This window comes from Macaca nemestrina, chromosome 9 (assembly GCF_043159975.1).
Source record: "Macaca nemestrina isolate mMacNem1 chromosome 9, mMacNem.hap1, whole genome shotgun sequence".
NCBI lineage: Eukaryota > Metazoa > Chordata > Mammalia > Primates > Cercopithecidae > Macaca > Macaca nemestrina.
In genome coordinates, this window is record NC_092133.1 from 83,110,671 (window position 1) to 83,133,109 (window position 22,439).

General features: G+C 53.3%; 1 protein-coding gene across 2 annotated transcripts; it reads right to left on the reverse strand.

Moving 5' to 3' along the window:
• Window positions 1–562: 562 nt before the first annotated feature.
• LOC105495977 (multimerin 2) lies at window positions 563–21,828 on the reverse strand. 2 transcript variants are annotated; one of them, XM_011765979.3, is made up of 7 exons: window positions 21,351–21,828; window positions 10,627–10,755; window positions 10,436–10,542; window positions 10,254–10,334; window positions 9,321–9,494; window positions 7,364–9,217; window positions 563–2,505 (listed from the first exon to the last, which is right to left on the reverse strand). In XM_011765979.3, the coding sequence occupies exons 1-7, from the start codon at window positions 21,512–21,514 to the stop codon at window positions 2,123–2,125; spliced, it is 2,892 nt and encodes a 963-aa protein (XP_011764281.2). In that variant the 5' UTR covers window positions 21,515–21,828; the 3' UTR covers window positions 563–2,122. The 2 variants fall into 2 exon arrangements, with proteins under 2 accessions (XP_011764281.2, XP_011764282.2); XM_011765980.3 differs by having other exon boundaries at window positions 566–2,505; window positions 7,364–9,187; window positions 21,351–21,825.
• Window positions 21,829–22,439: the final 611 nt, after the last annotated feature.

Below are 22,439 nucleotides of genomic sequence, written 5' to 3' on the forward strand. Positions count from 1 at the left end.
CAACATGGTGAAACCCTGTCTCTACTAAAAATACAAAAATTAGCCGGGCATAGCGGCAGGTGCCTCTAATCTCAGTTACTCGAGAAGCTGAGGCAGGAGAATTGCTTGAGCCCGGGAGGCGGAGGTTGCAGTGAGCCGAGATCACGCCATGGCACTCCAGCCTGAGTGATAGAGCAAGACTCCGTCTCAAAAAAAAAAAAAAAAAAAAAGCCAGAATAACTAACGAGAGCTGTAAGATCAACCACCTCACACCTCATACAGACAGATAAAGTTCAAGAGAGGTTGTGATTTACCCCAGGTCAAACTTTAGTCAGCAGTGTGGCCTGGCATACTGTTCCTTCTAACACCGATGCACATTGAGTGCGTAAAACTTAGTGATAAATAAATTCTGAGGAACAAGTGAAGTAATGACTCCTAGCAAACAATTAGAAGTGCTGGTAACCTTGTTAATGCCAACAAGCAACTCACTACCAAATTCAATCTGAATTTTTTTTTTTTTTTTTTTTTTTGTTTGAGATGGAGTCTCGCTCTGTCTCCCAGGCTGGAGCGCAGTGGCACGATCTCAGCTCACTGCAACCTTCGCCTCCCAGGTTCAACCAATTCTCCTGCCTCAGCAATCTGAGAAGACTATATTCAACAAATTTTGAGTACCTAATATCAAAAAAACCCTTGTTTCTGATAGCCAGACGACTGCTTTCTCAGGCCAGTTTGCTCTAGGGTCTGAAATTTTTTGAAAACCGTATGCTGGTATATTACAGGAATATACTGTATCTGTATACTGTAGAACTGAAATCATTCTACATAACAGGGCCTAGAATAATCAAAGTCACATTTACCCACATAGTTTCACATTGTCCCATATTTTTCTACCTACTCTACCAATTATTTTTGCCCTCCAGAAGTAAATGAGGCAGAGATTTGAAGGGCATCACTTTATTCCAAATTTGATCATTATTGAGGGGGATTTTTTACAGTCTTCCTTCCCTCCTCCCTCAGCTGCCTCCTGGTTAGAGACGCTAACAAGAATTATGATGGTCCCAAGATAATGGAGGAAGTAAAAAAGGTGAAGGCCCTACACATTTTAGTTCACGTTTGGCATGTCTTGGCCTTTACTCTATGTAAGGCAAGGAGAAAGAGATGAAATTTAAATTACAGATTAATACAAATGTATTAGTCCATTTTCACACTGCTATAAAGAACTGCCCAAGACTGGGTAATTTATAAAGGAAAGAGGTTTAATTGACTCAGTTCCTCAAGGCTGGGGAGGCCTCAGGAAACTTAAAATCACAGCAGACGGCAAAGAGGAACCAAGGCACCTTCTTCACAAGGTGGCAGTAAGGAGAAAGAACACAGGAGGAACTACCAAACACTTATAAAATCATCAGATCTCATGAAAACTCACTATCATGAGAACAGCATGGGGGAACTGCCCCAAGATCCAATTACCTCCACCTGATCTCTCCCTTGACATGTGGGGATTATAGGGATTACAATTCAAGATGATATTTCAGGTGGGGACACAGCCAAACCATATCATACAAGGAATGACTGAAACTAAAGGTACTAATTTCCTTTCCCTTGATTGGCCAGACTGTCATCTCCATTACTAATAGAGACCAAGCAGGTTGGTTTAATCCCATTGCCCTCTAGTGCTTTCCAGTGTTGGCCAAAATGTTGCCTCCATTTTAAACATTCTTCCTGGGAAAGAATATCCTTCTATCATACGATTAGGGAGAAGAGAAGAGGAAGCAAGAGAAAAGTTTAAAGTGTTGTACAGAAGTTTCCAACCACAGGAGGAGCAAAATACCAAAGAAGTTGTAGAATACAGGGTGTGGTGAAGAGTTGGAGCCCAGGCCAGGCTGTCTGAGAAGGCATGCCAAGCCAAGGTTCAGGCTTCCTAGGACCATGTCCTGTCCGGAGAAGCATTCTAGTCCTTCTCATCCTGGAGAAGTGGCCAAGCCCCATGCAGCTAGAGGGAGGCCACATACACCACACTGTCTTTGCAGAAGGTTTCCAGGGAAAAGACAGACCAACTGAATGACCTCCTGCCCATCCTTGGCCAGAGCCCCATGCCAGGGAGAGCTGGGCGAGTCCATGATGTCTGATCAGATCAGGGCTGGCTTCAGGTCTTAAACATTAGGAAGCCCCCAAATGCAGTGCCCGGCAGGCTTCTCTTTGTTATTGATCCCTGCGTTAACTCAAACCACACTCGTTCACCCTTCTGCAGCTCAGCCATGGCAAAGACCGTTGCTGTGCTTCCACCCCCCTGCCCAGTGGTACAGACCGGAGTCCGATGGTGACCTCCAAACACTAGCTGCCCAGTGCCTGGCCCTGGGCCAAATTCAACGCTCACTGCAAACAGGTAGACACCACGCTCAGGGGCTCGGAAGTAGCCATGTTCAGGGAAGTAGCTGCTGCCAACGTTGATGTGCGTAGAGTTGAACTTCACTGTCTGCAGGGCAGCCGTCCCTTCTGAAAAGCTGGCATAGAAGGCCACAGGGGATCCTGAAACATGAAAGTGCTCAGTGACTCATCCCTTACGCCATTGGGTGGGAAACTAAACCCTGAGCCCCGCCGTCCTCACCTTATTAGCACTGGAAATAGGTCACTATTTCTAGATAACCTAGATATTCGCAACGGCAGTGTTATTGCAGGAGCAGAGCTAGATGGCCAATTCTCAGTTTTTCACTAACTGAGAGGAAGGAAAATGCAAGTCTGTTGCCTCAGCTGATTAACATTTTAACAAAACGCTTTTTCTTTTTTCTTTTTTTTTTTTTGAGACAGGGTCTCACTCTGTCTCCCAGGTTGGAGTGCAGTGGCAGTCATGACACTGCAGCCCCCTGCCTTTTTTTTTTTCTCATAGAGATGGAGTCTTACTATGTTGCCCAGGCTGATCTCAACCTCCTGGGCTCAAGTGATCCTCCAGCCTCAGCCTCCCAAAATGTTAGGCTTACAGGTGAGCCACCATGCCCAGCCACAAAGCACTTTCTCATTTGATTCCTTTTCCTTCCACCTTCCTTGAGAGACAGTATTCCCGATTGACAAAACAGGTTGAATCCTTCACCAGCTGCCCAAGGTTACATGGTTTGTAAATGGCAGGCTGGGACAGGAACACGGGTCTCTGACTCCCAGACCACTCCCTGCTAGGAATCTTGAGATACTCAGGGGAAAGGGAGAAAATATCCATCCTCAAGGTAATAATAATGCTAACACTGGGAAGGTATTTGCAGAGCTATGAAGGCTGGATCCTCCTCCTGGATGTTGAAGACAGAACCTTGGAGAAAGAAGGAAAGAGCAGGTGAAGCCAGGGAAGAGAAGCCCCTTCAAGCTGGTCTTTTTTTTAGTTGATAAATGGTCTCTTGTTGCCCAGATGATGTCTGATCAGATCAGGAGTGCATTGAGATCATGGCTCACTGCAGCCTCAACTTCCTGGGTTCAAGCAATCCTCCCACCTCAGCCTCCTGAGTAGCTGGGTCTACAGGCACGCGCCATCATGCCTGGCTAATTTTTCATTTTTTGTAGAGACAGAGTCTTGCTCTGTTGCCCAGACTGAGCTCAAGCGGTCCTCCCACCTCAGCTCCGCAAAGTGCTGGGATTACAGGTGTGAGCTGGTCATCTTAATGTGGTTTTTCAAAATGTTGCACAGAGCCCTGAGATTACATATGGGTAAATTGAGGCCCAGAAAGAAAAAGCTTGTTGCTCCAGACCACACAACTAGTAAATTACCAAGCCACCTGGGAGCAGACCTTGAATCTCTTGACTTCTGGTTCTCTGCAGGGAGCACTTTGGCCAGCCTTAGGACAGGAACACCGACAGAACACTGGTGCTGGGCCCATGCACGGGCAGAGGCAGAGGAAGCTGCCATGTGTGGAGGGTGCACAAACAGCCAGGAAGAAGCCAGTCGTGCTGCCTGGCCAGCATGGTTGGGCAGGTGGGGACAGGGTCATGAGACGGCACAGGAAGGGTGAGTCCTACTTGGGTCCTGCCTGTGACACTGGCCTTGGCACCAACGAGGTCATGTCTACTGTGGGGTTCCTCAACCTGCTCCCTCTGTAGGGGTTTAAAACAAGGTCCCCACTTCTTAGGTGATGAAACCAAAGCCTGTAAAGGAGCAGTTTGCTGAGCAATTACTGACTTGGCTCCCGGAACTTGAGCCTCAGCTCTTTGACTCCCAATTCAGCAAGACTTTTGAATAAAAAAATGTTGCTTTTCTCTAGTTCTGGAAGATTTTCTGAGAATTAGACAGTTGAGAATAGCTTTCCCATTTGTGTTAAGATTGTGTCAAGTCAGCTGGGTGCAGTGGTTCACGCCTGTAATCTCAGCACTTTGGGAGGCCAAGGCAGGCGGATCACCTGAGGTCGGTAGCTCGAGACCAGCCTGACCAACATGGAGAAACCCCATCTCTACTAAAAATACAAAATTAGCCAGGTGTGGTGGCGCATACCTGTAATCCCAGCTACCCTGGAGGCTGAGGCATGAGAATCGCTTGAACCCGGGAAGCGGAGGTTGCGATGAGCCGAGATGGCGCCATTGCACTCTAGCCTGGGCAACAAGAGTGAAATTCCTTCTCAAAAAAAAAAAAAAAAAAGATTGTGCCAAGTCAGAGGCCAGCGGCTGCCTCTGCAATTCCCCTAACACCCAGCAGGTGGGTCTCTCGCCTAGCCAAAGGCAGGCCGGCCCGCAGCGCCCTCTACCGGTGCTAGGCCCTTGTTCCGGCCGTTCCGTCCGGGCGCCTGCGCAGGGAGTTTCGCCGCAGAGGGAGACCCCCTCAACCCAGCCTTTCGCCAGACAGGCCCTAAGATGTGGCTTCGAAGGGCTGTGCAAACTCAGAGTGTGCTTCCCTGCAGGGCACACATTGAAGCCCTACAGCCTTCCTACAGACAAATAAAGGGAAATTTGGGGTGTGTGTGGGTGTGTGTCTGTGTTTGAGACAGACTCCTACTCTGTCCCCCAGGCTGGAGTGCAGTGGAGCTATCTTGGCTCACAGCAACCTCTGCCTCCCAGGTTCAAGCGATTCTCCTGCCTCAGCCTTCCAAGTAGTTGGAATTACAGGTGCCTGCCACCACACCTGGCTAATTCTTTTTTTTTTTAGACAGAGTTTTGCTTTTCTTGCCCAGGCTGGAGTGCAGTGGTGCAATCTCGGCTGACTGCGGCCTCTGCCTCCCAGGTTCAAGTGATTCTCCTGTCTCAGCCTCCTGAGTAGCTGGGATTACAGGCACCCACCACCACACCCGGCTAATTTTGTATTTTTAGCAGAGATGGGGTTTCACCATGTTGGCCAGGCTGGTCTCAAACTCCTGACCTCAGGTGATCCACCCGCCTCAGCCTCCCAAACTGCTGGGATTAAAGGCCTGAGCCACTGCGCCTGGCCTGGAAATTTGTTTTGAAGGAAAACATTTTTTTGAAATAAATATCGTCATGGTAAATACATTTCCAAACCATCAGGCAAATTCTGAAAGTCATCAGCATATTGAAGCCTTGCACCACCACAAGAGGAAACAAGAGGGAAGTGTCAGTGTAGGTGGACACAGCCTGGACCCTGAAAATGCTGGGGAACTGGGAAAACGTTGACTGCATTCCTACATGAGGTAAGCTTCGTGCTAGGTATTTGGTAAACGCAGCAGTCTTCATAACACAACTTTGACATGGGTAGGGATTCTGCCATTTTACTGAGGAAGAAGCAGACAAGTGATGCCAGAGCCTGGGTGCCTCCCACTGCTCCACATTGCCTCTTGGGCCATAGGGAGGGTCAGCAGGGGCAGGGGCTGCCTGGGACGGGACCTTCAACAAGGCCTTGGACTTGCCACACGCCAGGCTGCGCATGGCCATGGCTAAGATGGTGGCCTTGTACTTAGCCCTGTGTGTGGGTGGGGTGTGGCCACAGCTCCAAGGCCAGCCTCTAACAGAGAGAGTCACTTGAGACACAGAGCCTAGTTGTCCCCCTCCCAGGACCACACTCAGGGAGGGGATGGGAAGCTTGGTCACACATCCCTTCAACCTCAAAGCCAGCTCCCAGGCCCAGGGCCCTGCAGGGACCAGCCATGGAGGGCCTTTTGGAGGGGAAGAACGAGCACCCTAAAGACAGTACTCCTCTGCTGCTCACTAGCTGTGCAAGCAGGAAACTTCTGTTTGTGCCTCAGTTTCACGTAAGGTGGTAGTGCTGATGAGTGTGTCATTGACCTGTTGGGATGGGTCATTGTGGTAAAGCCCAGGAAGGAGACTAGCACAGAGCGGTGAGACAGGTTAACTGTATTTGCAGAGGGAATGAGCTCCTTACAGGGCCCATGGCTTTCCCTGTACAGTCCACTGAGGTGTGTTCCAAGATGTTAGCAGGTGCCTGAAATCTCAGACAGTACTAAACCCAATATATACTTTTTTCCCCCTCTATGTAAATACCTGTGCCAAAGTTTAACTTGTAAATTAGGCACAGTAAGAGATTAATGACAATAATAAAATATAAAACAATTATAACAATATACTGCAATAAAAGTTATATGAATGTGGTTTCTCCCTCTCTCAAAATCTTATTTTACTGTACTCACCTATTTTCTCATCGTGGTTGATGCAAGAAACTGAAATCAAGCCTGGGCACATGGCTCACATCTGTAATCCTAACACTTTAGGAGGCTGAGGTGGGCAGATTGCTTGAGCCCAGGAGTTTGAGACTGGCCTGGGCAACATAGCAAGACCCCGTCTCTACAAAAAGTACAAAAATTAGCTAGGCATGGTGACACATGCCTGTAAGTCCCAGCTACTCTGGAGGCTGAAGTGGGAGGATCAGCTGAGCCTGGGGAGGTTGAGGCTGCAGTGAGCCATGATCCTACCACTGTACTCAAGCCTGGACAACAAAGTGAGACCCATCTCAAAAAAAAAAAAACCAGAAAAAAGAAACTAAAATCATGGAAAGTGAAACAGTAGCTAAGTGGGGCTGCAAGTGGCTGCAGTCCCTAGCCACATTCTACCTAGATACAGTGGCTTAAACGCACATGGGAATGAAGGGAGTGAGGTGAAGAGTTGAGATGCGGGGACTTGAGGGCTGCCCTGGCAGGGCAGGAGGCGCTCCCCTCTCTGCAGCGGGAGCAGTACGCGGCCCTGGTGTGCGTGTGGCCTCCAGGCTCTGCCGTTCACGGGCTATGGCACTAGCAGGTGGTTTTTGTGACTTCTCCTGTCTCCCCATAAGCCAGGTAGCTTGAGAGGCCCACACCCCTGAAAAGCAGGTGGGCCAAAGGGAAGGTGGACCCAATAGGGGTGACCGATGGCCATGCTGTTCTCTCTCTTCCTGGCCCTCTTGGAGGCAGAAGAGCTGCCGCCAGCCCTCCCTGGCCTCCTAGACTCGTCCAGTCTCCCCGGTCCAGGAACTCACCTGTCTCCCAGAGCGCCGCGCCCCAGGCACCTGGCACAGGCCCTGTGCCGCGCGTGTCCACCAAAGGCTCCGCTTCCTTCTTGTCTCTCTTCCGGGGAGCTTCTAAGCCTTTCTGCTGCTTCTTCCCTTTCCTGCTCAGCATGGTCTGCAGCTTCCCCAGGTCCAGGCTGACGTTGGCTTCCATGAGCCCTTGGAAGTTCCCAAAGAGGCTGTGGAAGAGCCGTTGGTGCTGCTCCAAGCTGCGCTGGGTGGCGAAGAGTGCATCGTGGAGGCCGTCAAGGGAGGCGTTGAGGGAGGCAGCCCCGGCCCCGGCCCCGGCCTCAGCCTCCGCCTCGCAGCACTGCCCGACACGTTTGACGTCGTTGCTCAGGCGCTGGAGCTCCCGCGCCAGCCCGGCCAGGGCGGTGGTGGCGGCCTCCTCGCGGCCCGCGTCGTGGCTGGGCTCCAGGTGCTCTGCCGGCCGCGGGGGCTCCGAGGCCTGCTCCAGGGCCGCCACTCGGGCGGCCAGCTCATCCCAGCCGAGCACCTGCTCCTGCAGCCCGCTGGCGGCGTCCTGCAGGGCCACGCGGATCTGCTCATAGGTCAGGGGCAGCGGTCCCGGCGCCTCCTCAGACATCTCCTCCAGCACCTCCTCCCCGAAGAGCGCGGCCAGCACCGCCTCGTGCCGCAGCGCGTCCTCCAGCAGGGCGGCGAAGGCGCTGTGCAGCTGGCGCACCTCGTGGCGGGCCTCGGCCGCGGCCGCCTTCAGCGCTCCCACCTCGCCATCCAGCGCCTGCACTTGGCTCCGGAGCCGCGCCGTGGCCGCTCGCGCCCTCTCGCCCTCCACTTTGTGAGCGTCCACAGCCAGGGACACGGCGTCCACGGCGCTCTGCAGGGCCTGCAGGGAGGAGCCGTCCAGCTGCCGCCGCTCGTCCAGGCTCACCTGGGTCTCCTCCAGGGCACGCGTGGCGTCCCTCTGGCCCTCCCGGATGACGTCCAGGTCTAAGTAGAGCTTCTGGCAGTTGCAGTCCTTCACGTACTTGATGAGGTCGGCATGGCCACCCTGCAGGTGCTGCAGCGTGAGATTGAGCTCCAGGAGCTGCCGCTCCACCTCCTCCTTGTTTTCCTCCATGATCAGAGACTTCTCCATCAGGATCACGCGCAGCTCACGGAGCGCCGTGTGGTTCACCTGCAGCTCCTCCACCTGCCGCTCCACCTTGCTAATCTGATCGAAGGTCTCGTCGGATTCGGAGTACAGTTCCTTGATCTCATCCGCGTGCCGGGTCAGGGTGGCCCTCATGTCCTCCAGGGTGTACTGCAACTCCTCCTCCCTGCGGGCCGTGGTCATGTGCAGCTCTGAGAGGTTCCTCTGCAGCTGGCCCAGCCTGGCCTGCAGGCTCTCTGGCTCAGGCCTTGCCCCAGCCTGGGGCGTTGCCAGCACCAGGCTGCCATTGGTGCCTGGGGCCTCCTGAGCCTTGTGCAGCCTCTTCAATTTGGTGTCCACATCGGCCTGGAGCTCTGAGATCGAACGGTGCAGGGTAAAGTGCTGGGCGTGCAGGCGATCCTCCACGTCCTGCCGCAGCTGACCCAATCTCTGAGCATTCTCCTGGACCTTGGCCTCAAATTTGGCACCAAGCTCCTGGAAGTCAGCCTTGGCCACGGCACTGTCCTGAACTCTCGAGATGGCCTGGCGGTTGGCCTCTACATTAAGAGACAGGTTTCTTATGGCCTGGGAAAGGCTGTGCAGGCTTTGGTTAAAGCTCCTCCAGATGGGGCTGAAATGCACTTGTAGGAAGGTGTCCACGTGGGGTAGCAGCACCTGCTCCAAGGATCTGTCAGGGAACTCTGCAACAGACGTGTGGTGTGACACAAGCCCTGCAGGAGCAAACATTCCTCCCAGGCTGGGACCAGCGGGGTCCTCCCCTCCTCCCCTCAATGTGACCAGGCTCTTCCTCAGCCCCTAGAGCCTGCCACTCACCATGCCCTGTTTGATTTGCTTCCATCATTGCAGCTGTGAGGTTACCAGGCAGGGCCTTCCACAGGCCTGGCAGGCTGTCTGCCACCCGGTGAACATCATTCTGGAGATCTCCCAGAAGGTGTTCCTGCTGTTCCTGTTGCACCTCAACCTCACTGATCGCTGCAGCCAGGTGGCCTAAATGCACAGCAGACATAAATGTCAAGGGCTAACTCACCAGGTCTGGGACAATCACGAGGTTCAGAGAAGGATCGTTGAGGGCTGAGAGCAGGGAAGGTAGCTGCTGATGTCCTCTGAGCAGGAGCTTAGAAGCCTTAAGCCCCTGGAGGGCAAATGCATAGCAAGTGAACCCTCATCCTGCCTCCTACACCCACAGCAGACATGACTAATCAATCATGGTCCACTCCCCTCCTCAGCACATGCACATGGCCTCACAACTTCATTCTTGGCAGCCCTTGTCAATAAATACTTCACCACATAATGACACTCATTTGCTTTCTCAATCTTGGGCCCAGCCTTGAAGGGCCCTGCTGCAAATGATGTCTTTTGGTGGGTTTCCTGTGCTGACTCCAAGACCAAGGACAGTATGACTTCCTGGCTCTGGTTAGGGCTGTGGGGAAGGGTGAGAATGCTTTTTCCAGGCACAAGGGTTTGTGTGGTTCAGGGGACAAGGAAAGTGTCAGATGAACCAGTACTTCCCAGAAGATGGGGTGAAGGAAAAGGGTGTGTGTGCTTGGCCAGCAGGCAGCTGGGAGCCTGGTGAGCCTGGCCTTCAAGGTGGGAGGTGGTGCAGGCCACAGAGGAGTCCTTGCTGATTCTGGAGGCAAGGTTTCCCTGAAATGGCACTGCTGTATCACAGGAGAAAGGGCCAGCTGGCTACGTGGGCCCCAGCAGCCTGCCTGCCTGTCTGCCTGCCCCTTCCGGAAAGCAACACACCAGGTTCAAAGCTGACTGGTCCATCCCCAGGTTCCTGGTGGCTGTCACTAGGATCTGCAGGCTCAGGGATTGCCATGGAATCTGCAGAAGAAAGCATTAGATATTGACCCCAGTGGTCAGAGGAGCTGCTTGACTTTGGGGATCAGAGGTCAAGTGGGGAGGGGGGCAGCAGGGAGCCCTACCGTGGTGCTCGCAGTTGGGGCCCGTGTAACCAGGGCAGCACCTCCAGGCCAAGGAGGTCAGCACCTTCTGCTTGACCTGGTACACTGGCTTGTGGGCCATGCGGTACCTGGAGGAGGAGGAGGGCTGACTCAGTGACTCCAGGGAGGGCTCGCTCCAGGCCTGGGCGAATGGCCCACCCTCCCCTACTCACATGACTTTGACTCTCTGGCAGTCTGGAGCTCCCTGCGGACATGGCTGCTGCGAGTGGACGAGGAATTTCTCTGTTTTGCAAAGAGCTAGTAAAGTGACCAGCTTGGACATCGGGTAGGGGCACCAGTTACTGGAAAACAAGCAAGAGGAGAAGGCTGCTAAGCCACACCCAGGTCAACAGGGGGTGCCAGTGCAGAGCCACCAGTCCCCACCTCCTGCCGGAGCAGTGCTGGGATTCTGGAATCCATTATCCTGTGAAGAGAGCCCTCTGCATTGTTCATCCCTGGGCTCCAGACCAAACGTTTCACAATCCCTACCTGCAAAGAGGGCACCTGCTCCACCCCCTTCCTGAAGCCTCCCCGAGCCAGCACAGAGAGGCTGAGAAACCCACCAAAATCTAGAACTGTGAAAAGCAGCTCCAGGGTGATGACTGTTTTAGCCAACAAAACTAACAGCCAGAGTGTGGGAAAACACCATGTGCACTGCAGCTGTCTGCATGGATTCCCTTCGGTGAGGTTAGCCGCAGAGCCAGAAAGCTCTCGCTGTTTCTCCTGCTACCAAGGTGCAGCTGGGGCTGGAGAGTCCTGGGTTTGAATCCCTCACGCTTTCTGACTGTGTGACCCCGAGTGAGGCGCTTAGGGAGCTTCTCTTTCCCCATCTATACAATGGCGATGGTAATGCCCTCCTTTAAGTGGGTAGAGGAATACCAGGTGCCTGGCTCCTGACAAGTGTTCTGTGAACACAGCTCCACTGCCCCATTCCAACTGCCCTGGCAGCCTGCCCTGTTGCTACTTATGTGAAGGACCAGCTCCCTGGCCATGCCCATTAGGATCATTCTAGAAATGGACTTTCAAACAGTTGTCCTAAGGAAAGGTAAGCAGCTGGGTGGAGCAGTGTCTTCTCTGGGATGGCCACCACATCAAGGTCATGCAAGGTGGTTGGAGGTCACACTCAGTATCCTGCACACTTGAGAGGTAGCCCCTCCATCCTGGCCCTTCACCAGCATGCACTGTGGTGATCCCAGGAGCCGGGGGACGCTCATGCTGATGGAGCTCCAGTTCACTGACCCAGTGGCTGACTCCATGGGGTCCGTGGCAGTGGTCAGAGAGCCCTTCCCCAGGCAGCCAGCTCCCAGAACAGAGCTCATCAAAGTGGCAAGTGGCAATGATCTCCGTGGCACAGTACAGCTCAGCACCTCTTGGGTGCTTGGTGCTGCGCTCAAGCTCAGGGTGTGGATGTGGAGGTACAGACTTTCCCTTCAGGGTCCCCAGGGAGAGCACTCTTAGAATGGGTGAGAGGTGCCAGGATCTGCAGAGACTTTTAGGAGAAGGAGCTAATGGGGCTATGTCTTAAAGCCGGAAAGTTGGATGAGGCACCAGATGTGACAGGGGTGCATAGGGGTGAGGAAGGGGCTGCAGAAGGAGGCTGGGATGAAAGGAGAAGCCAGACCTCAGCGGAGGAGCTGGCCTATGTCCTGAGGGCATGGGAAGTCATGGAGGGGTTTTAGCAGGGAAGTGGCGTGAAAGAGCCACCCTGGTTCCTGGGTGCAGAGAGGATGGGAGGGCAAGGTGTTGGCAGCTGTGTCCAGGGTCTAGGGGGAGATAATGGCAGTTTCGACTGAGTGATGGTGGACGTGGGAGAAGTGGCCACATCTGTGAGCTCTTAGAAAGCGGCGTTCAGAGGCCTTGGTGGTAAAGTGACTGTCAGTGCCGGGATTTTATTCTCCGGAGCTGGTCTTTGTCCTGGGGCCGTCAAGCACTGTCACACAGGGATAGTGCTGGGAAAGGCAAGGGTGGGGGATTCGAGTGACTTTTTTTTTTTTTTTCTTGTTTTTGAGATGGAGTCTTGCACTGTCGCTTGGGCTGGAGTGCAGTGGCGCGATCTCAGCTTGCTGCAACCTCCGCCTCTCAGGTTCAAGCGATTCTCTTTGCCTCAGCCTCCCAAGTAGCTGGGATTACAGGCACCCGCCACCACACCCGGCTAATTTTTTTGTATTTTCAGTAGAGATGGGGTTTCACTATGTTGGCCAGGCTGGTCTCGAACTCCTGACCTCGTGATCCACCTGCCTCGGCCTCCCAAAGTGCTGGGATTACAGGCATAAGCCACTGTGCCCAGCTGAGTGACCATATTTTGACTGCTGAGCCCCTAGCCTGCTTTACCCTCTCAGCAGCAGACTGGAAAAGTTTCTCAGGAAAATGAGCCAGCCCAAGAGGAAAAGACCCAAAGCTGCTGACACGAGGGGTTCTCCCATAAAAATAGCCAACCAGAAGATCCTATGACAAAATGGGTCAGAAAAGGGTATCCATACACCCCAGCTTCCAGTCAGTTTCTCAGTCTTTCTCAAGTGAGCAGACATCCAAGATTTACCCGAGAAACATTGTATTCCAAAAGAGGGCCAGGTACAGTGGCGCACGCCTGTAACCCCAGCACTGTGGGAGGCTGAGGTGGGAGGATCCTTTGAGCCCAGGAGTTTGAGTCCAGCCTGCGCAACATAGTGAGACCTCATCCCTACAAAAAATTAGCCAGGTGTGGTGGCACATGCCTGTAGTCCCAGCTCTTTAGGAGGCTGAGGTAGGAGGATTGATTGAGCCCAGAATTTCGAGGCTGCAGTGAGCCATGATTATGCCACTACACTTCAGCCTGGGTGCAGAGCAAGACCCTATCTCCAAAAAAAAAAAAAAGAGGTCAAAGTGGGCAAACGAAAAAATACCAACTTGGACAAAAACTAAGCCTGCGTAAGGAGAAGAGAACCACTGAAACATTTGCACTAAGATTTCCAGGTTGATAAAATAAATTACTGCACCCAAGAAACAAGACCAGGAATCTATGAAAAAGAAAAAAAATGAGGGGGGATGGGAGAGGAAGGGTGAACATTCAAAGAACAAAAAAGAACTCTTGGAAATTAAAAACATAACAGTAGAAATGAAAATAAATTTAATGGAAATGTCAGAGGGTCAAGTTAAAGAAATTTCCCTAAAAGAGCAAAGAGAGAGATGAAAAATTGGAAAGAGAAAAGAAAAATAGAGGACCAGTCTTGCAAATGTAACATTGAAATAGTACAAATTTCAGAAAGAGAGAACAGAGGGAGGAAATCATCAATGAAAAAAAATCAGGCTGGGCATGGTGGCTCATGTCTGTAATCTCGGTATTTTGGGAAGTTGAGGCAGGAGGATCACTTGAGCTCAGGAGTTTGAGACCAGCCTGAGCAACATGGAAAGATCTCAATCTCCACAAAAAAACTGAAAAATTAGCCAGGTGTGCTGGTGTGCACCTGTAGTCCCAGCTCTTCGGATGGCTGAGGTGGAAGGGTCCTGTGAGCCCGGGAGGTTGAGGCTTCAGTGAGCTATGACTGCACCACTGGACTCCAGCCTGAGCAAAAGAGCGAGACCTTGTCTCAACAACAAACCAAAAACATATTCCGGAAGGGAAGGACTTCAATTTCCAGATTCAGAGCAGCACCAATTACCTGCAATATGATGAAAATACACTTATATCAAAACATGTCATCATGAAATTTTAGAACTCTGGGAACAAAGATGGTCTCTACGTGCTTCCAGCGAGGAAAACCAAGACAAACACATGCATACAAAATCGGTAACTGGAATGGCTTTGAACCTCTCAACAGCAATATTGGAAACTGGAACACAGTGAGGATTGCATTCAAAATACTGAAGAAACATAATTTACAACTCAGAATCCTATATCCAGCCTAACTATGAATCAGTGTGGGAGTGAGAATAAAGATATTTTCAAATGACCCAGGTTTCAGAACATTCACCTCCCACGTATCCCTCATCAGGAGACTACCTGATGAGCAGTGGTTTGAAATATTGCCTGCACATCAACACCATCATGCAAGCCAGATGTGGTGGCTTGCACCTGTAATCCCAGCTACTCAAGAGGCTGAGGTGGGAGAACTGCTTGAGGCCTAGAGTTCGAGATCAGCCTGGAGAACATAGTGAGACCCCCACCTCAAAAAAACAAAACAAAACAAAACAAAACAAAACAAAACCACACTCAAAAACAAAACCATTGTGTGGCACTTTAAAAATAATTAAAAATAATAGTCTTGGGGCCGAGTGTGGTGGCTTATGCTTGTAATTCCAGCACTTTGGGAGGCCAAGGCAGGGGGATGACTTGAGGTCAGGGGTTCCAAACCAGCCTGGCAAACATGGCAAAACCTCATCTCCACTAAAAATACAAAAATTAGCTGGGCATGGTGGTGCATGCCTGCAATCCCAGCTACTTGGGAGGCTGAGGCAGGAGAATCACTTGAACCCGGAAGGCAGAGGTTGCAGTAAGTGGAGATTGCACCATTGCATTCCAGCCTGGGTGACAAAGCAAGACTCCGTCTCAATAATAATAATAATAATAATTAATAATAATAATAATGATGTCTTGGGTTAGGTGCAGTGGCTCATGCCAGTCATCCCAACACTGGGAGGCCAAAGCAGGAGGACTGCTTGAGACTAGGAATTTGAGACCAGCCTGGGCAATATAGTGAGACGTCATCTCTACAAAAAACAATAAAAAGAGGCCAGGCACGGTGGCTCATGCCTGTAATCCCAGAACTTTGGAAGGCCGAGGCGGGCAGATCACGAGGTCAGGAGTTTGAGACCAGCCTGGCCAACATAGTGACACCCTGTCTCTACTAAAAATACAAAAAATTAGCTGGGCATGGTGATGGGTGCCTGTAATCCCAGCTACTTGGGAGGCTGAGGCAGGAGAATTGCTTGAACCCGGGAGGTGGAGATTGTGGTGAGCCAAGATCATGCCACTGCACTCCAGCCTGGGTGACAGTGCGAGACTCCATCTCAATAATAATAATAATAATAATAAAAAGAAAGAAAAACAATAGTCTCCCAGACCCCCTGAGATTAGGGCCTGAGCACCAGCATTTTAAGGCTCTCTGGGTCATTGCATGGCACACCCAGGATGCAGAACCGTGGTGCCACAGGAAACACTCCAACAAAACAACAGAGAAAATCAAGAAAGAGAAGGCACAGGATCAGGAAACAGGTTCCAACATAAAAACCAGGTGAAGGGAACCCCCAGGACGACAATGGGCTGTGGTATGAGGGCAGCAGTCCACATCGGAACATACCTGGAGGCTCTGGGAGCCGCATCTCCAAGAAGACGCAGCTGCTCCGACACCTGGCGTGAATGAGAGTGTAGAGAGCAGATGTGGACAACTGGCTGAGGGTGTGGAGTTGAGTTAGTGATAAAGACACGGAATAAGCAAAAGAAAAAAGCAAGACACATGAAATTTTAGAACTCTGGAAGTTCTAAATTCTTACTACAGGGAAAACAAAAAGTGTGCAAGGGGGCAAAAAAGTTTCAGTTTAGTTCAAGGCTTAATGCTGAGCAGTACATGTGGCCCTATGAATACATGCACATGCATTTGCTTTGGGGTAGGAATGACATCTGACTCAAAGATAATGCTATCTCCATCCCAGCAACTCGGGAGGCTGAGGCAGGAAGATCGCTTGAATCTGGGAGGTGGAGGTTGCAGTGAGCCAAGATCGCGCCATTGCACTCCAGCCTGGGCAGCAAGAGTGAAACTCCGTCTCAAAAAAAAAGATAATGCTACCTCCCAAGAAGCAGCAATGCAAGCATGTTATTTAGTGATACAGAGGTAAATGCGAAAGAATCACCTGCAAAGTTGAAAGTCATTGCCTTTGGGACCAGAGGGAGCTGGGGCTTCTGACCGTCTCAGCAAGCCTTATAGAACCAGTTGATTCCTAATCAGGAGATCAGCAAACTTTTTTTCTAAAGGTAGAGATAGTAAATATTTGACACAAGACCAGCTACATAATCTGCAAGGCCCAGTGCAAAACGAATACGTGGGGCCTCTCCTTCAAAAAGTATGAAGAATTTCAAGATGATGACACCCAGGGAGGAGCCCTCCAGAGGGCAGGGCCTTGTGTGTGACTGCATAGGTCACATGCCCCTGATGCTGGCCATGGTTTCAGGCTTTCCAGGCCACATGAACTCTGTCCCATCTACTCAACTCTGCCATTGTACCACAAAAGCAGTCACTGACGATATGTAAATGAACCAGCCTGGCTGTGCTTGAATAAAACTTTGTTAGCAAAAACAGGTGAGGGGCTGGATTTGGCCCACTCCCCTGCCTATGAGTACGTATAACTAATACAAATGAAACTTAAAAAATAAATAAAATCATTTTCATCAGGAAAAGAAAATGCAGATGAATAATCAAGAACATTTTGGAACCCGGGCACAGTGACTCACACCTGTAATCCCAGCACTTTGGGAGGCCCAGGCGGGTGGATTGCTTGAGTCCAGGAGTTTCAGACAAGTCTGGGCAACGTGGCACATACCTGTCTCTACAAAAAATACAAAAATTAGCTGGGCGCGGTGGTGCACACCTCTGGTCCCAGCTACTTGGGAGACTGAGGTGGGAGGATTGCTTGAGCCGAGGAGGTGGAGGTCGCAGTGAGCCGACAGTGAACCACTGCACTCGAGCCTGGGCAATGGAGCAAGACCCTGTCTCAAAAGAAAAAAAGAAAGAACATTTTGGAAGACAACAATGAGTAGGGAGTTTCTCTCACAACTATCAAGACTGACTCCAAAGCCAAGGGATGAAAACGATGGGTGTTGGCTCAGGATTTGCTATGCCAGCCAATGGGAACAGAGACTAGGAAGGGGCCGGTGCATCTCCAAGGAATCAGTCAGTGTGAAAAGGGGTCACCTCACCATAAGGATGGAAGGAAGGAATGCTCACTCAACACTGAAACAGAGGGCTGGGAAGGCACTGGCCCCAGAGCTCAGGAGCCACAGGTGACAGGCTCGCTTGCACAGACACCCACCTGGGGCCCCATGGAAACTCCTGGAATATGGGCTCAGTCCTAGGGAAAAATCTCTCTTAGACCAGTGGTTCTCAATGGGAGGAGAGGGGACTTTCCCCAGGTGCATTGTCACAACTGGGTGGTGGGTGCTACTCACGACTGGGCATCTCATGGGCGGGGCCCAAAGATGCTGCCAAATACCTACAATGCATAGGACATCTCCACACCCCACAGCAAGGAATTGTCTAGTCCAAAATGTCAGTAGTGCCAGGGTTGAGAAACTCTCTCTAAACAAAGTTCCATTCCTCGCAAACCTCTGACCTACTGCAGAGGGCCTGGAAGGCCTGTGCCCCAGGCACGCCTGGCCTGGTCCAGTCTGCTAGGAGTGACCGGGACTTTCCACCTCAAGCTCCTGGAAGTGGAAACTATGCCGCCCACCCTTCCTGCCCAGGAACTTTCTCCGCTGACCTGCGCAGACCCTGGGCTTCAGCACCGCTATTCTCTCTGCCCACACTGCCCGCCCTGGGCAGGCCCTCCCTTGGCACAGTACAGACTGCTGGCCCAGAACCCTGGGAACATTCTTGACCTTTGCTTTGGCTTCCTCCAGCTCTTGGCAGCTTCTTGCTGGCCCTTGATGCCCATGCCCCCGGCCCAACTTGCTGAAGCGCCCATTTTTCCCTCTGCCCCTCCATCTCAGGCTGGCTTTATCTTTGTGCCCTCCCTTGGGGAGTCCTGCTGGGTGCCCTCATCTCCCAGTGGCCAACTCAGAGTGAATGTGGGGCTCCCCTGGCCTGGTTTGGAGCTGCTTTTGGTCTTCTGTTGCCCCAACCTGCTTCCCCACCCAGATGGGAGGGTATGTGGACTCCTTTGGAGCTTTAAATGGAAGCTGGGTGGCCTGTGCTTTCCTCTCCTCCTCCTCCCCGAACCCACAGTGACCTTGAGCAAGGCACTTCCCCCGTCATTGAAATGCGAAGAAGCTGTGTCTCTGCGGCAAACAGAGCAGAGCGAGTGTTGGGGGGAAGGGGAAGGGAGCCTGTAGGTGGGGGAGGGCGCATCCATTATGCAGATTGTGTGGAGTGCCTTCCCTTCCCCAGCCAGGAAACGCCCTCCCAGAGGCCCTCAAGTCTTCCTTGGCAAGGAGGGCGTGTTCTCAGCAGCCTTGCTTTCTGATGCCCTGAAGCCAGCCATTAACCTGACCATTCCAGGGGAGAAACTCACAGGGTTTTGTCCTTGAGTCAGAAAAGGGCCTTGGCAGAGAAGCCCCAGGCTCTCTCAGGGGCCAGCCCAGAGCCGAGAACCCCTGAGCGTGGTTCTGGAATCTTCAGCTCTGGCCAGTGGGGGCTCTTCCCTGTTGATGTCAAGAGCTCTGTGCCCGGCAGGGGTCAGGCACGGGGGGAGGGGGGGTGAGGATGGGGGAGGAACAAGTGCAAAAGGTGCATCGTGGCTTGTGTTCCGCCCTGCTCCTGTGTGACCTCTAGCCATATGCTGGACTCCTCTGGGCCACAAGCTCCCAGCTGGGAAAATCCCAAGGCTCCTGGTGTGAGGGTCAGGAGAAGCCTGAGGCTGGTGACTGGGGCCAACCAGCCTGCTGGCAGCAGCGTCCCCTACATGGCCACCCTCTTGGGGGGACAGGACAGAGAATGCCTGGGTGGGCCCCGGCTCTCACTGTCACTTAAGAGCTCTGTGGCCCTGGGGGGCATCCCCACCCCTCTGAGCTGTCACAGCAATGTGATAGATAGGACACCTTGCCTGGGGCTCAGCACAGTCCCTACCGCAGACTGAGTTCCACTGGGACAGCAAATCCTGGGTCTGAGGCGCTCACATTCTAGACATCCCCGAGTCAGGGCACAGAAAGAGCCTCGTCCTCCCAGAGTCCTAATGCTCAGGCTGCTGACTCCCTGGGCTGGGCCCCTCGGGGTCCCTGGCGACCTAAGAAGCAGTTAACCCCTTCACTTCTCCACCGCAGGGAAGTCTGAGGACATAGTGGTTCTATTCAAGCTTTTCCTTGCAAAGGGTCTTATTGGGGCCTGCATCCAGGGCCCGGCCTAGCCCTGGGCCTCTGGAAACGTGAGCGGCAAAGGCAGGGCAGAATGCCTGACTCTGGCAGCCGAGCCTCCTTGTGATGGTGTCGGTGTCACTACCCCTGCTAGTGGAACCCAATCTGCCTCCCCTTCCCCTGCTGCAGGGACGGGGACTGGAGCACGCTTCCGCCTCCCTGGTCACAGGAGCACGGGAAGCAATCAGCCCAGGAAGCCGTGGTGTTTCCTTCCTTTCTCACCAGCCCATCCGGGCTTGTTGAGAGAACATGGGCTTGTCCTGTGGAGACTGCAGCTTCTGGATGTGGGAAGGAGAGCCTTGCAGGCAGGGGGCTTCCAGGCTTGGGACACCTGGGCATTCCTGGTCCAGGTACATGCACCCTCCCACTCTGAGAACCCCCAGAGAAGGACTGCAGGGCCCCTGCAGGGCTGCCCGACAACAGTTCCCAGACCCTCACTCCTTGGGGCTAAGGGAGCAATGTCTCCCACAACCAAGACCCCGGGGAGGAAGAGGAGCAGCTCCCTCCTCCCTCCTGTCCACTGGGTCCCCTCATCCTCCCTTTCATCAAAAGGAGGAAGGTGGCCTGAGACTCAGGCATGGAGCTTCCTTGGTGCTGAAATCAGAGCGGAGTGTCTGGATCCACCCTGCCCCTGCCCCGCACCCCCTCCCCGCCCCACCACTGAGAATCACCTGCGCTTCCCAGCCCTGAGCAGAGTTGGTGGCAGGCGGGAATGAGGTTTTTCCATGGCCAGCTGCTCAGCCACTGCTCCCCACACCACTGCCACCAGCCCCTCACTAAGGGGCCTCTTGCCCCTCCTTGGTCAAATCCGTTTTCAGGAAAGGACCCAACAAACCTACAACTCAGAAGCCAAATGAGACCTCTCCCAGGCAGGTCCGCTCTGCGATGGCGGCTCTCATACACCTCATAGAAGTGTAAGTTGGCTCCCCTCACTCCCTACATCCATGTAGATGCCCTTAGCCAAACAGGTCTGGTGTGCGGGGGCAGGAGGGTGGGGGTAGGAGCATCTGGGAGTTGGGGCTGGCTTCGAGTGCTGCGAAGAGTTGACTATGAGCTCTGGAGTCAGACTCAGATCTTGCTCCTTAGCTGTGTGACCTTGGGCAAGCCCCTCAGCCTCTCTGAGCCTCGGGCTCCTCCTCTGTAAGTGGGGCTGTTGGAGGGATGAACTGAGATACACATGGCAAGGTGCCTGGCCCCGAGACTAGCCCCATAAACAGCACCTGCTGCTCTGACTGGGGGGCAGTTGGAGACGAGGGGGTACTTACAGGCCCAATACCTCATCAGCAGGAGGGGCCCTGGCCCTGTACAAATAGAATGTTGGAAAGCTGTGTTCTGGGTCCAGTTGCAAGACCATCCTGCCCACTTTTGGGGTCACTGAGGCAGAGCTCCCTGGATTATGCTGTGGAGAGCAGGGTGCCCTCTCTGCTCACTGCTGGGCACTCAGAGTCAGGTCCCCAGGGAACTCAGATCAAAATCTGAGGGCAGCCTTGCTGGGTGTCAGCTTTCAGAATTGATTTCTTTCGAAGAACAGAAGGCATGGCCAGGCCAGCTGGCAATGGCTTCAGCCACAGTCCCCCAGTGCCCCATGCTGGGTGATTGATGGTAGGAGCTGTGCCTCCCCACCAGCCCCCCGAGCCCCATTCCCTGCCATGGCTCCGACAGGGAACTCCCTGTCATTCTTAGGTGGATCCTGAAACACCGAGTCCAGGCTAGACTTGTTCAGCCTCACAGCTGGCCCAGCAGATAGCTTCGATTAGCCCATTTCACAGATGGGACGTGAGGTCTAGAGAGGCTCTGCTCTAGCTGAGCTGGGACTCAGATCCTACTCCATGACCTCTGCCAAGGTCCAGGCCCTCTTACCGTCCAACGGGGTCCTCGCCGGTGTCCTCAGCCTCTGCCCTCCAGACCCCAGGTAGCCTGGAGCTCTGCAGATCAGACAGCCTAGTACTGGGAGCCTGGGCCCATACCCCCAGCAGCCCCCAGCCCAGGGGGCCCCCAAGGCTGAACAGCAAGCTCAGGATCATCTTGGCGGCGGGGCAGGCTCAGCTCACACTCAGCCTTGGCAAGTGGCTCCAGAAACTGCTAGTGACGTTGTCTTCAAGTTAAATCTCAGGAGGAAAAGAAAATATGAGGACAACAAAGAGAGGAAGTGGCCTGGGCCGGCCTACCCGGTGGGTCTTGTCCTGCCCCCAACCACCCTGGCTGGCCCCCACAGGCGCTGCCAACCACACAAGCCAGTTCCTGTCCCTGAGGACTTGACTCAGAGGACTCTGGGAATGTGGTAGACACAGCGGGTGGCCCCACCAAACGCATCCTTATGGGAACCTGCTCCCTGGGAGCCATGAAAAGAGCGTGGACTTTGAGGTAGGGCCACAGGAAGTGGTCAGGTCCATCTCGGGGGACCTGCTGCCCAGCCACACTGCTGGCCGGGAAATGGGGGGCACTTCATGCCTCCTCAGCACCTTCAGCTCAGAGAAGGGAAGGGACTATTCTGGGGTCACACAGCATGCAGCCAGAGGCCAGGACATGGGGAAGTCCTTCATTTCCCCACCCCCACCCACCTCAGATCCTCCAACCAGGGTCTAGCGGCATCCAGGATGCTGGTGGGTAGCTGCACAGCCCAGGCTGCGGGAGGTTGGCCATTCTCACCTGACAGGCCTATGTGGAGCCCTGACCCCTAACTGGGATGCTGGGGGACATTGACCAAGGCGCCTCCCCTCTCTGTGCCTGTCTGTCCAGTTGTAGCCTAGACACAGCGCCCCCGGGGCCAAGAGCACCCAGCTAGAGGTGCCCCCATGGGTGGGCAGGGCAGCAAATGAATGAGGGACAGGGATGGGTTGGGAGGTGGCCAGCCCCCTCCAGCCCCTGGAGGGCACGGGGCAGGGGAGCTGGGCTGAGCCAGCAGGAGCCCAGGGAGCCTGGTCTCTGCCTTCCTATCCTGGAGGAAGG